The 15441-nt window shown below is 44.3% G+C and overlaps 1 protein-coding gene across 1 annotated transcript in view; it reads right to left on the bottom strand.

Annotated features, from left to right (window-relative positions):
• Nucleotides 1-15441, bottom strand: part of LOC144784018 (SCO-spondin-like) — a 1726865-nt gene that overhangs the window by 1543567 nt on the left and 167857 nt on the right. Inside the window, exon 18 of the mRNA XM_078662721.1 lies at nucleotides 8050-8230. Coding sequence (XP_078518847.1) covers nucleotides 8050-8230 — 181 coding nt within the window. The remainder of the gene's footprint in view (nucleotides 1-8049; nucleotides 8231-15441) is intronic.

Raw genomic sequence — 15441 nt, 5'->3', positions numbered from 1 at the left:
GTCTACTATACATAGACGCAGAGCGCCCCTCCTGACAAAATAACGTTAATATGAGACATGGCGCCAACCTCACCCTGACGAGAGCCACAATAATATCTATTGGTTTTCAGAGTAAATATACAAATGAATGAAAGGGCAACCTTGTTGTGTGTGAATGATCAGCACGTAATATGACATGCGATGCGAGGCTGAGAGAGCACCTTGACAATTAGTGATATATTTAAATCGAGCCACGAAATCAATTAGCGCCTGCACTCAAAAATGAAAATGCATCTATAGCCAAAGCCACTTTCCCTTTTCCATTGCTCACGAGCGACTTTCAGTGTAAATTAATTTATTTCCTGAACCTTAAACGCTCACCTTCATGATAAAACTTTCATGATTCACACCGGTGTTAATATTATCACCGTTTATGTTACTGCACTTACCCCTTTTTAGGATTCACTGCACTCAGCTAAACATAGCTCTATATGTATATTCTTTCATAGATCGAGAAGAATACAATACTCAAATCAATGCATTGAGTTTTGGGATTACCGCACAATTCGTGTGAGTAGTTTTATATGTGTTTGTTTGTACCAACCCTTTGTAAGTCCTGACGAAAGCTCTACAGACCGCCTGGCCCAATAGAGCTGAAACATGTCGACAATACCACCTTAGTAATACCATATAGTCCTGTAACTCGGTCTACCAATGAGTATTCGCAATTTTTAATAATGTAAGTTTGCCCAATATTAAAAAAAATTCTGGGCACTCTTTTGCATTTTTATCCAATCCTTTTGGGAAAGTCCTTTTGTCTCTGGACACTGCACTCGAGACTGGAGGTGCCTCTGGATGAGGCTAGCAGTACACACCAAGAGGAAAAACCCTATGATAACTGCATGAATGTCAATGTGGGGCGGATGAAGCTAATATACCGCTACTCTCAAGCATACATTGACTTCTCTGAGGGTTTCCTTATTTGCACTGAACCGAAAGTCGAGCAGTGTAACAAGTGTCCAATTTTGCTGATTGCTAACTCACACACTATCTTCAGACTGGATTCAGCCTTTGAAAAAAAGAGCCTGTGATAAAAAATGTAGATAAATGTTTGTAACTCATGTAACTGCAAAGATTGGACAACAGGAGCTACTTTCCTTCATGAATATCTTTGGAAATGTTGATAATCTGAATGGACGGTTACTGAATTGATAATGAGTCTCTTCAATCCCAAATTTGAGGTACAGCTGGCTCTCCCCATTAATCAGAACATGAAAATACGCATCTTGGAAGTCCAGAGTTACCAAATAATCAACCTGCATGATCAAATGGATTATTGTCCGCAATGCAGTCATCCTGAGAGTTGACCTGTGAATACATTTGTTTACCTCTTTCAAGTCCAGCACTGGTCTGTATGTTTCATCGGTCTTTGGCACCAAGAAGAGTATTGAGTACATTGCAAACCCTCTCTGCTTCTCTGGAACAGGTAGCATGCTGCTTTCTAAAGAAGAGTGTGGAATTTATGTGGTACTACCAGTTCCTTTACTTTGTTTTTCGGAAAAAGCATCGCTTTGAACAGTTGGCGAGGAGATGGACCTGCACATTTTATATTGTAGCCATCCTTTACAATGTCTAACACTCATTTTGCAGGCACCATCCCAGTGTGACTAGAAATGAGCTACTCTTCCAACTTCTGCTCCATCCATATAGTCAGGATTTCACCTCTGCTTATTGAGCGACTGTGACCAGGATTTTCCTGGAATGGCAGCCCACCAGCCATAGGCACACCCACGAAAGGGACACCTTTCTGAGAGAACTGAACAGGCTTTTTCTGCTGTAACAATATCTTGTGTGGAATACCTCTAAATGGTTGTAGCATCTGCCTCTCTTCTGCGGACTTCTGTTACATGTCATTAAGTTTAAAAGCAAAACATTTGCAACCCGAGAAAGTAAAATGATGAATTAGTGATCTTTGAGTTTGATCAATCTTCCATAGCCTAAGCCACACCATTCTCCTTCCCGCTTTTGTAGCTCCCACTACTGTTGATGCAGATCTAAGGGCATCAAAGTGGTGTCTGAAAGAAATTTCGCCAGTAACTCAAATTCGGCCACAATCTGAGGAGGACCTTCTCAATCCTGCAAACAGTCAAACAGTGACTGGAAATCTTAAAGCAGTGCTTTGGACGCATAAGTTGCATAAGTCTCAGACCTCAACATAAAGTTGGAAGCTGCATACACACTTTGAAAGGAGGATTCTAGTGATCTCTCAATACCTTCTTCAGAGGATAAAGATGAGAAAGACGCCATACTAGCCAATGTAGAATTGACCATAGAATTTTAGGGGAAGATCACCGCAAATCCAACCATCGGGTATCTCTTAGCTTGAAATCTTGGAAATTCAACTTTTTCAATACCCTTCCAGTCGTTCAGGATATTATATTCTTTATAATGCAATGCAGAAAAAGCAAATCAGATTATTTCATAGAATACTGGGCAAAAAATGTATCCCCGCCTGTTCAGGCCTCAGTTCAAAATAAGGACTTCCCTAATATGCTTTTGTATATCGACCAACTGTTGACCCTGAACATATTTGCCCCTTGGACCTTCCTCCTGGCTTTCCTTTACATCTGCACCCTCTCTGTTTCTTATCAGAGGGCTCTTTCAATCCAGACTTAACTGCTTCCTTTGTCAGATCTTCAAGGTCTCTCTGTGAAGGGTTAAGCCCTTCCTCCTCCTCTTGCTCTATTTCAGTATTTTCCACTCCTCAAAGAGCTTTTGCAAACCAAGGTCCTCATTTATGAAAACTGTTGTACTGCTGTATGAAAACAGCAATGCTACAGCTTACACTGGGCCCTCCTTACAACATGATGGATGCATCATATTTACTGTATGATGCATCATATCACAAGGAATGACAGATACATCAGTATTATAGCCGTATCTGGCGGCGCCAAAGTAACACATTGCTGGGGTGTGTCAGAAAACAGACGCAACTCCAGCAAAGTGTCCTTTCACATGGGGCAAGCCCCGTGTGGAAGGGCCTGTGTTAGTGTTATACCTGCTGTGAGGCAGGCGTAAGATATTGACACAGTAGCGTCCTAGAATTGGTGCAGTGAATTGACGAAGGTATAATGTAGCGCAGAGCTTCACTAAGGGACGCATCTGCTTAGATGCATCACTTTGTAAATAGGGGGCAACATGGCACATTTTTTACTCAGCCGGTGTGCCACAAAAAGTGACGCACCAGCAGTGCAAAATGTCTCAAGGGCTCATAAATAAGCCCCTGAGTGTGCAAATCACCATGCTAAAGCAACGGCTTGTTTATATAGGAACTCATAGCAACATGCTCTCAACTTGAGAGTAGAAAGTCTGTGCTAAAAAAGCCTAGGCAGTTTTACTCCCTTTATGCACATCTATGCACACAACAGGAAGTCTAAAGCTAAAGCTTGTGTCCACATGGCACGGTCCTACTTGCTAGCCCGCTCTCCACTCCAGCTCTGCACATGGACAGGGAGCGTAAGCCGGACCACCACAGCTCGGATGGTTTAAACTCTCAATTTGAGCATCCTTGTTGTAACATTGTTATACTGTTTGTTTATACCTAGAGTTTGTACCAAATCGCACACATTTTTACGACGGTAGATAGAATACTTTAGCTTTCGTAAAGTTTGTAAACTGCAAAACTATCCAAACGGAACTTAAATTACACCTACTTCTACTCGTATTTGAACAGCATGAATTAGAGAGGAGAACTTTCCAGCTTACAAGATGTCAAGATGAAACAGCAGCTCTAAGCAAATAGCGTGCATTATTGAAAGAATAACAAAGGAGGGTGTGTTCTTACTTCTCTTCGTCAGCGTCAAGCTCCTCAAACTTGGTAAAACGTCTCGACAGAGTGGGGACAGCCACCTACAAAATCTTTTTTAGAACAAAAAAGTGAGCCCATGCCGTCCCGGGAATTTCCCTACTTTAATCTTTTAATGGCACTTATCACTTCTTCTTGTGTGATGGGGGTTCTCTAGGATCTCTACATGCTGTCGAGATTTTCAAGGCATTTTTAGGAAGCCTATTTGAATCAGCCTCACATGCCTGAACATACTTTTTTCACTTTTCTATGTTTGGAATGTGCTTGCCTAACAAGTGTGTTTTATGAACACTGTATGGTATTGGAACAGTTTAAGATAAGTTTGAAATAACTTCTTCTAAAGGATAGAATGACCGATGTTGATGCATTGCCTCTGTGATGGTATAATTTATTTTTGCCACATTGTTTTTGCATCAATATCACTGTATTAAAAATTGTATAGCAAATAAAAAAAATTATTGCAATCAAATTATTGCTGTCTATTTGATCCACCTTCACTTTCTTCTTTTTTTTACTTTCATGGAGACCAGTTGCAATTTGCCTGTGATGAAGGGCATTTCTAGAAATATCACACTGGTATTGTCCCTCCCCAAATCCAACACCTTCAACCAATGGGCAGACAGGGAAGCATTTCATAAAGGACAGCAACAGCCAAGAAGAGGAGCCATCTTTCATCCTATGGCATTGACTTATGCTTCTAAGTTCCTCAATAAGAGGTCTATGTAATAGAGTACATAGAACATAGATCATCTTACATTTGGATTAGCTTGCAAACACCACTTAAAACATTTAGGGGCAGATTTACAATTACTGGCGCATCCCTACATATCAGCAGGGATGCGCCAGTAATTGTGCGCCGCAGCTCCGCCACCCGGGATGCGCCGCATTTACAATGAGGCGCACCATGGGGCAAAAACAGCACATATGCGTCACACATCTGTGCCATAAAAGCGGCGCATTGCTGGAGTTGCGTCGCAAGTGCGACGCAGCTCCAGCAAGGCTTGGGGGCTCTATCTCCACAATGCTGCGTCAATCCTTACGCCTGCTTCAAGCAGGCGCAGGGTTTTGACGCAGCATGGGCCCAAAAGTGACTGAGTGAAATCTTGTAGATTTCACTCAGCCACTTTTGGGAGGCGTTCCTGCGCCGGAACGCCCCCCCCCCTGCGATGGAACGCCTCCTTCTGGTGCAGGTCTTTACAATGTGGTGCATCTGGGAGATGCGTCACGTTGTAAATACCCCGCACTATGTCGCATCTTTCGCGCCGCCGCTGCGTCACAAAAGTGATGCAACGGCGGCGTAAAAGAGGCGCAAGGGGCTTGTAAATCTGCCCCCACGTACTGAGTACGGCAAGGCAGTCTTCCGCACCTCACCAGCACAACCAGCGGTGTATCTTGGTCAGGATTTTGGGGGGAGCAATAGATTTCCTAACAATCACGCTGGCACATACTGTTAAAATACATTCTACAATAAGCATGGCATGAGGAGCAAGACCACTGACCTGGTCAGTGTGACTGCTCTCTCCCCCGGGCAGCTCCACCACTAAGTGCTGCCCCCTGAGCTCTGTTGCAGGTAGTTCGAGGCCCTCCTCCACCCACAGGCTCCTGCCTGCGCCTCATCCATGGTGGTCCAGTGGGAGAGCACTCTGCTCTTCTGCTGCTCTGCCTCTCTTGCCTCTTTCCTTTTTTGCCCCTTTTCCTCTTTCCTTCATTCTGCCCCTCTGTCACTTTTCTCTTTTTCACTTCTAACTCTTTCCTTTATTTTCCTTCGTTTTCACTTCTCAATCTTTCCTTCATTTTCCCATGCCACTGCTGCCCCTATGGCCTTCTCCCATCCAGTGTGTCCTTCCCACTCCCAGTACCCGCCCTCCCCATTATCCCTACTAAATCGTAGCGGCTGCACGGAAAGAAGAGCAAGACCACTAACCTGGTAAATGTGACTGCTCTCCCCTGCGCAGCTCCACCGCTAAGTGCTGCCCCCCTGAACTCTGTTGCAGGGTGTTCGAGACCCTCCTCCACCCGCAGGCTCCTGCCTGTGCCTAATCCCTGGTGGTCCAGTGGGAGAGCACTCTGCTCTTCTGCTGCTCTGCCTCTCTTGCCTCTTTTCTTTTGTGCCCCATTTCCTCTTTCCTTCGTTCTGCCCTTCTGTCACCGTTCACCTTTTCACTTCTCACTCTTTCCTTCATTTTCCTTCATTTTCACTTCTCACTCTTTCCTTCGTTTTCCATGCTGCTGCTGCCTCCGCGGCCCCTCCCTCTCCATTGTGTCCCTCCCACCTCCCAGCTGACTCACCCTCCCCAAACCTTACTTAATGGCAGCCGAACCACTGGCACACCAAAGGCAAGCCCCTCTGTGCCCATCCACGGCCCGACTGCAGCCGCGACCAGCCCCAGGTACCCTGTTCCCATGACCCGCCTCCGCTACAACTCCAGCACCCTCCACGATCTCAACACCGGATGCAACAACTGCCAGCTCTCTATGCTGACCAACACCCATGGCCCTCTATCATGTCTACACTGCTGCTGCACCTTCACCCACCTCCGTACCCCAGCAGCATCTCCCACCCTACCGAACATCACACCTCACAAACCACTCAACTGAATCATCTTCAATGTGCGTTCCCTACACAAGCACACCATAGAAATCACCGGCAAAACTCAACAGATCAGACTCCCTCCCTAACTCTCAGAACCGACAGAGACTAACTGTGGAGTGCACCAGGGCTTCTCCCTCAGCCCGCCCTCTTCAACGTCTACATGGCCCCGCTCACAAACATCGTCAGGAACCACGAGCTCAACATCGTCTCTTACACTGACGACACCCAGCTGATCCTCTCCCTCACCAACGAACCCAACATCACCAAACACAACTTCCAAGAAGGGATGAAAGCCATCACCACCTGGATAAAGGGCAGCTGCCTGAAACTCAACTCAGAAAATACAGAAGTCATCATCCTTGGCTCCACCCCCTCCCCATGGAAGAACTCCTGGTGGCCCTCCGCCTCGGAAATGCCATCATCCCGACGGACCACGCACAAAAACTTGCCATCATATTAGACACATAGCTCACAATGAACCGCTAGATCAACGCTGTATCCTCGACCTGCTTCAAAACACTTTGCATACTTTGAAAGACTTTCAGATGGATCCCAACCGAATCCAGAAAAATTGTCACGCACGCACTCATCAGCAGCAGACTGGACTATGGTAACACTCTCTATGCCGAAACCAAGAAGAAACTTCCTCGCATAATCCAGACTGTCCAGAACACCGCAGTCAGACTGATACTCAACACCCCCCTGTCTCAGTCACATCACCTGACACCTCCGCGATCTCCACTGGCTTCCAGGCGAAAGAAGAATAACCTTCAAACTCCTCACCCATGCATACAATGCCCTTCACAACAACAGACCCGCATACTTGAAGAGCCGCCTCTCCTTCCACGCACCAAAAAGACACCTCTGATCATCCCAGCTCTCTCTGGACACCGTCCCACATATCAACAAGACCAGAATGGGAGGAAAGTCCTTTTCATACCTCCCAGCCCACATTGCCAGAGTTCAGGAAGGACCTCAAGACCTGGCTCGGATGGCCCAAGCACTCACCGGAGCCTCCCCCCCAACGCCTTGAGACCCTCACGGGTGAGTAGTGCCACTTAACCAACCCTGATTGGTTGATTGATTGAGGGGGGCTTAAGGGACAGTGGAAAGAGAGAGGAATGCGGGTTGGTAGGGGTGTGAAGTGAGGGAAAGCACATTATTTTGTGAAATAGCCCAAAAAAATTAAGTCTTTCCAAACAGAGCGAGGGAGAGAGTGTGTGTGCATCTTTGTCTCTTTGTGCAAAATTCCTGGTGAAATCCGACAGACACCTCACCATACCCGACTGAAAGCAGGTGTACCCAACTACTTATCACAAAATACATTTATCAGTGGGTGTAACACCCCCAAAAAAACCTGAAGCTACGCCCCTGAGCACAATACTGTAAAAGCCCTTTTCCTGGTGGCCTGTGCATCATATGTTGGACTGTTCTCAATCGGATACAAAGAAGGGTCAGTTTTCCTTTCAAATAACCTTCTTAAGTAAAGTCATTTAGTATTTCCCTTTGTAACTGACTACATTTTACTATCTGCAGGTGGCATTTCTAGATTTCGCTCTAAAACATTTGTAAAGAGACATTCTGTTATAGTAATAAGCCCTTCTTTGCTTACCAGGAGTACAGTGCCTTCAGGGCACACACAGCCTTCCATGGCATTGGAGCAGGTCTGGTTGCTCTCAGGGTTCTCGCACGTCCGCAGGCAGGATCCGAACTCATACACAAGATTTCCTGGGCAGTAGGCAGTCTCAGGACAGCCGACTTCTGTGCAATTCCAGATGCCATTCGAGCAGACACTAAAAGCCAAAGATCTAGTAAACTCATAAAATACAGCACCATGATACATTGAAGAATCCCAACTTGAGAAGTGCCACGATGGATGCTCACCCCATATTCCAATTGAAATTGTGAACTATTTCACAATGAATAACCTTTGCCAAATTCATATTTGGTGTAAATTATATTTTGCATTAAAGCCTTATCGATAGGGATTACTGATATATCATATAAGGGATGTCTGGTAGAATACGTGATCAAGAACATGACCAGTTCCTCATGTGAATGATCTCCAAGTTGTAAACCCCAGCACACAACTCAACACCAAAAGTTGATGTTCTGAATAACAGAGCATCAAAGTGTGAGAAGGCCAGCTATACGCTTAGGTTATACAGATGAAGGATATAAAGTGTGTATGGTGTTTGAGAAAAAGGGATCACCCTGACCAAATTAAGAAAATGAAATGAATATCACACTTCAATGCATATTTGCAACCGTGAAAAGCATGGTACTCCTCAGGGGAGGAAGTGATATGTGGTGAGTTGAAGTATACAGATTAAGAGTGATGTCTTTTTGGCCAATACCAATGGGGCACACAGATTAATATGAACACCTGTAATATCTAGAGCTAATGATTTTGAATAAAAAACTAGAAGTGATTAAGATATACTCAACAAGATAAGGTCCACCCGCAGCTGATCTTTCACAGGGCACACTGAATTTGGGTTTGTGGTTTAATGTAAAAAGGGACTTCTATGAAAAGAAATATTTCTTCTAAAACGTTATTCTTCATTGTAGTCTCATTAAAATTTTGCATCTGGGTATTTTTCAAAACCATACATTTAATTTACGGCCACAATAATTAATTTTCTTTACAGAAATGTACAAATCTTATTTTACAGAGATTGAATTTTCTACTGAAAACTGGAATTAGTTGTATTCAAACAAAGTGCACAACTCTAATAAAATATTTTATCTAAATGTTACCTCTACTCCAGGAGTTGAAAATTGAAGAAAGCATCATAACCTCCACTCCCCTCCGGGCTTAAAAAGTGAAAACTTAAAGCGCACCTCACTTGAAAAGCTCCTCACTCAAGGGGTTGGGTCGTGATTTAAAATGTACCCATATATATTAGCCAAGTTATGCCAAATCTTCAGGGGTGGCAGATCTATATTATGGGTCAGGCGCAGAGAATTCCACCAGTCCTGTTTACAACCCATGCCAATAGACAAAGCTATGAAGAGGAGACCAGCAGGCAAGGCGTATCACTAGAGGGCGAGGAAGTAAGGAAGAAAGAGTGTGGCCCGTGGTTCTGGATTTGCAAGAGAAAGGGAATAATTATTTAGTGGAAATGTATGCTGCAAAAATTTGAAAATAAGAATTCTAGTAGCTTTTAAAAGAGTAAAGAGATTGATCAGTTTGGAGGAAGGAAGGTTAATAACTGTCAAGTTTTCAAAGCCCCAATAAAGCAAAGCAAGGTGTGTACATAATGCAGGCATTAAAACCTACTTATTAGTGCTGAAATTTAACTTGGAAAAAAAACACAGTTGATGGACAGAATGTAGAACAATGTCATACATTCACCCCAGTACAAGGATCTGGGCCTAAATCCATCGTTTTTTGCACTCCACACCACCCTGGGTTAGACACTGGCTATATGCAAATCAGCTCTGACCCTGTGCCTCATGGGAACAGTCCAGTCCGAACTACCAAGCCATGTCTTTCCCAGACCGGAATCAAGCATCCAAGGACCGGTTTCTGGCTATCAGCCTTCCGGTCTGGGAAAGGACTGGACTGTTCCCATGAGGCACAGGGTCAGAGCTGATTTGCATATAGCCAGTGTCTAACCCAGGGTGGTGTGGAGTGCAAAAAAACGATGGATTTAGGCCCAGATCCTTGTACTGGGGTGAATGTATGACATTGTTCTACATTCTGTCCATCAACTGTGTTTTTTGCAATTTTCACCCCGAGTGGGCTGGGTATGCTCAGACGTGAGTCCCAGGCTCTCCACACCACTGGAGTCAAGCTATCCAGCCTGATGAAGGCTGATAGCCAGAAACCGGTCCTTGGATGCTTGATTCCGGTCTGGGAAAGACATGGCTTGGTAGTTCGGACTGGACTGTTCCCATGAGGCACAGGGTCAGAGCTGATTTGCATAAAGCCAGTGTCTAACCCAGGGTGGTGTGGAGTGCAAAAAAACGATGGATTTAGGCCCAGATCCTTGTACTGGGGTGAATGTATGACATTGTTCTACATTCTGTCCATCAACTGTGTTTTTTTTAATTTAACTTGGAGCCCAATTTGAACAGTTGGTATGTTTACCGGACCACTAAGACTCAGGGCAGTGTAAAATCAGATATAAACACATGTACAATCTTGGCTTCTCTACTAGTAACATATATAACGCTAGGAGGCAGGACTAGCACTGACTCTGTCCAATCAATTTACCAATATGTTTTCATATAAGGGCACCAAGCTTTCCAAGCAGATAGCTGTCGTGTGGTTGAGACAGTCAATGAAATCAACCTATCCTGTGGTCCAACTTCAAACAGGCCAATAGGTTGATTTCATCAAACATCTGCAACCACTAAAATCACCCATCGCTGCAGAAAAAGGCACTCTGATGAGTGAGCAATCCAATTACATCATTTCCTCAGGATACCACATAGCCATCCAAGTAGTGAAAAGAACATAAAGTGAACGATTTACCGCAGCCCCACAACAGAGCTGGCATTCCTTTCATGGTATGCATCGGAAGGTACACAATTGAGCACAGTCACAGGAAGAGTTGCATTATCTTAATGCACATAAAAAAGACCTATGTCCGGAACCATGACCCTATGACAAACACCAAGTACACATTTAACATCAAGCATATGCTTTAGACAGTCACACCTCTAACAGTCTGAGATGCATAAAAATAATAGTTGTTTTAATACCATTTAAATTGTGATCTTCACAAACTTAGGGGCAGTTTTAGATTTTGTAATATGGGTTTTACCCCATCAGGGCAACGGAGTAAATAATTCATCACCCTGATGGAGTAACCACACTTGGAATTTAGAGCTATCTGCTGCCCCAGCGGACATCTCTGACCGTGAACAGGAACCACACTCATGGTGGTACCTGTTGACATATTGAAAGTGTGCTGCGTGGCTGCATCAACATGACTTTGCCGTCTGGGATACTTTCAAAAAGTTTTACTGTAAAAAATAATCACAAAACAGGATTTTTTTAAAACTAAAACAACACTTATGACCCTCTAACTGTGGGATTTTTCTCCCATAGTGTGGGGGTCGGCTATACGTTTTAACTTTCACTTAGCAACCTGTTTTTGATGGCAGTTTGTGAAAGCAAAAACTGTCCATTTATCCGCCCACTATAAATTGGGTGCGCGGTCAAATGGACAAACTTCTGACAACCATTCCTCTGTCAGGCCATTGGAGGAGTATTTTAGTGACAAAGACTGAGTAGTCTCTGTCACTGCCATACTGAAGGTCCGCCCAACTATAAATGAGGATGGTGGACCTTCAGTTTGGCGGAGAGGGTACTCCATTGCCACAGCCGCCAATCTTTAAACCAGGCTAATACTAACAAGGAGACTTATGAGCACAAGCAAAGACCAGTTGAGAATTGTAATCCACATGCAGCCACAAACTGTTGATCAGTTACCGACACCTCAAATGGGATGGTAACTGAGTCGCAAAGGAGAAGGTCTTCCCTTGGGGAGATTTCGCCTTTCTGAATGGTGTTGGAAACCTCGGAATGGGGAGTAGGCAGTGGTCCAATGGACCACTGCTTTCTCCCTCCCCCCCACCCCTCTTGTTTCCCAAATGTCAAATGTTTTCTTCTTTAAAGCAGCACCAATTCCTTCAAAGAATATTGGGTGCACTAACAAAAAGTTTCCCATTTGGGAATGCAAATACATGGATGGTGGTGAGCTACTCCTTGCTAGTCATCATCCCTGTTTTTTTTCCTCCCAATCACAGGGGGTTGTAAATAGCAACCTGTCTAATTAATATTCATTAGGCAGGCCATTCTCCAGCCTTCTGAAACTAGAGATTTGGCAATCAGATCTATAAGTAGAGAGGTCGCATTGCCAAATTAAAGACTGGTAGCAAACAGTTGATATGGAATGAGTGACCACTTTTTGCGATCAGTCCGAGCCTTAAACAATGCTTTATGGGCACATAAAAGCAAGAGTATTAGCTTGATGTAGAATTTGGCAGTGAGGGTGCTCCATCACAATGGTGAATAACTACCCTCTCCATCAAGTTGAAGGTCCACTCGCCTCCGAGTCAGGAAGATTTTCAAGATGTCAACAACTGGTACTACTCTGTCTTCACGGCGAGCCCGAGATAAGAGGTCGAGGAGGAGCACTACCCCTGGAGTAAGTGTGACTACAGGGGGTCTCCTCCTCTTACTCGCCACTTTAAGCATGGCTTATTGTAAACTCAATTGTCTGGAGTGAGTTACTGAACAGGTCCCTATCTCTGAGAACAATTTGTTACGGAGTCCATAAACACGGGGTACTGAGGGACTGATTAATGTTCTGGTATCAGGAAGGTCCTGATGAATGCTGTGGTGACCTGAAATTGTAGGCACAAGTTAAGCAGCTGAAACATGCTGACAACCTGGCAGTAAGGAGGGGTAAAGGAACTCCTAATACTTTCCTGTCACCACCATCTTTCACGTTTTTAATCCCAGTCAGTGGATCTAGGAATAAATTATTGATAAAAGATACCACTGAACTAGTTTTAATCTTCACTGCACTTTTTCTTTCAGTGATCCCAGGATCCATTACTTATATATATTTTTTATGTGTTTGTATTGTCTTCCCCTCCCTTTTGCTCCACCCCAGGTGTTGGTCTGCGCAGGGGTGTATTGAAACAAGCCTGATGATGAAGCATGTCACAGTTTTGTGAGTGACGGCAGTATTTTTCCACTGAGCATGTGCCACCTCTTTTTAACAGACTTATACACACTACTCCTCTCTGTGTGTACTACTCTGTCTCTCTCACTGACATACTCCTCCAACAGTCCGAGAGAATAAGAACCATCAAAGTTTTGGCCATTTGACCGCCCACCTGACTTAGAGGGTGTCAGACTGCGCCCCGCTGACCCTGAGAAGAAGGAAGAAGAATGGGCAATTCCTTACACGCCCAAACCTCTGCTTTATTACTAGGCCTCCTGCCTGACCAAAGAAGAGTTTTTCACGGCAGATGATGACCCCGTTATTACAGTCTAAGGGCCCTTTAACTCTCCGATGCCTGACGCTGACATGTTGATTAGCCATGCCCCCTTGGCCCATTCAAGAAAGGATCAGGAAGAGGAAGACGCTGTCCACAGGTAACCGAAGAGGAGCCCCAAGTCAGCGTGGAAGATGGTATATGGTGCCCCGAGTGGAGAAAGCAGTGTAGAGCAGCCTCAAACAAGAAGGAACATAGAACAAGTTCAGTGGAAGCCGGAGTCCAGCCCGAGATACCAACACCAAAGCCAGGAGGCCAACGATCCAGTGAGCTGCCCAACCCCGTTCCAGGAGGAGCGTGGCTTGCACAGGTGCGTGCTCAGTTCCTAGGGAATGGGAGGCGGGTGGAGGAGCAGACCCAGTCATTAAAAGGGGGGAACACATTGACGCTTTCCTCTGTGCACCGTTAAGGACTCCCAACATTTTGATCTTTGCAGACGCGGGTGAAGTCTTTTTTCTGTTACCGCTGTTCTGATTGCCTGCATGTCGTGTCCCCCACTCCCTTCCCTATACAGACAGGTATAGTCACGCTTGACTCTGATCCCCCGTCTCTTTTTTGGTTTAATGCCCTGGACATCTGGCATCTGGCTGAGAGGAGTTTCCAGGAAGAGTACATATTCCCTGAAGAACAAAGAACGGGCATTTACGTTTATTTTCTTGTATGACCACCAATAAAAATCATGCAGTAAACGCAAGGACAATACTCAGTCTTATATTTTCTGTACCCCGCAACAGAGGGGCCGTCAAATGGCATTTTTTTACTTTCACGTATAGCCATCATAAATGTGGCAGTAAGTAAAAGAAATGTATTTTAAATTACCCCCACACCGTGGGAGTGAACATTTATGGCAAGGGTGTCATAAGTTTCTTTGTTTTTAAAAAGAAAACCCTACTTTGGAATTTTGATTTTGAAAATAAAAAAAACATATTGAGAGTGTGCCGGGCAGCAACGTAATGCCACTTTTTCCTGCCAATGGTCAGAGATGTCCACTGGGGTAGTGGACATCTCTAAATTCGGAGTATGGTTACTTTGTCGGGGCAATGGAGCATTATTCTCTATTGCCCTGACGGTGTAAAAAAATGAACTTCCAAATCTAAATCCGCTCCTAAGCTTTGAATGAGACAGGGACTTACACAATGGTCTCCAGGCACATAGATAACCAGATGAAGCACATTGATTTCATGCACACTGGTAGATCAGGTATCACATCCTGTTTTACTGGCACACAACAAAGCCATGGATGTACAATAAACTTCGGGGAGATAACTAAAAGTCTATGTTACACTATCAGCTGTAAACACGCTTGCAGCTGACGCCAGGATACTAATGTACATTAAATGTAAACATACAAAACAATAAGTTTCACATCATAGTATTTAGGCACGTAGTGGGTCCACAACAGCTTCTTAACATTGATTAAGTTCAGGATCTCACTTTATTACTTTCAGAAACAAAACACAGACACAAAAGCATGCAGAGTAGCCTAGTCTTCATGTTTACAAGCCATTGCACTTGTTATGGTGTTTGAAGAAGCGATCATATTCAGATGATAACATTCATGGAAATAAACTAACACTTCTAAACTCAGGGGAGGTTTTTAGAAACGCAGGGTCTGTGCTAAGGTGTTGTCTGCTCCAGGTTCCGAATATTCCAGGAATAGTTGGTCTACAAGGCTACATACAGCCCTGTTATGGAAAACTCTTGGCGAAACTCCATTATTGGTGGCACTGAGGATTTTTAAATGGTTTAAGTGTATAGCTTAGTAGTCTGCAAACTGCTGAAGATCTGTATGTCTTGATGTGTTGTGAATTAAAAAAAAAACACGGCATTGACAAGTTGCAATGGGCCATCTAATAAAATCAGTCACGTACAAGGTGATTGGTTTGTGACTAGATCTGCCCTCCAATAGCCTTTCAGACACCTAGGTCTGCCATAACAACAGTAGTAGTCGTAGTAGGTGTGATTGAATGTACACATTCAC

The sequence above is a fragment of the Lissotriton helveticus genome, chromosome 10, assembly GCF_964261635.1.
Source record: "Lissotriton helveticus chromosome 10, aLisHel1.1, whole genome shotgun sequence".
Lineage (NCBI taxonomy): Eukaryota > Metazoa > Chordata > Amphibia > Caudata > Salamandridae > Lissotriton > Lissotriton helveticus.
Note: the sequence above shows the minus strand (reverse complement) of the source record. Positions and strands in the feature narration are given on the sequence as shown.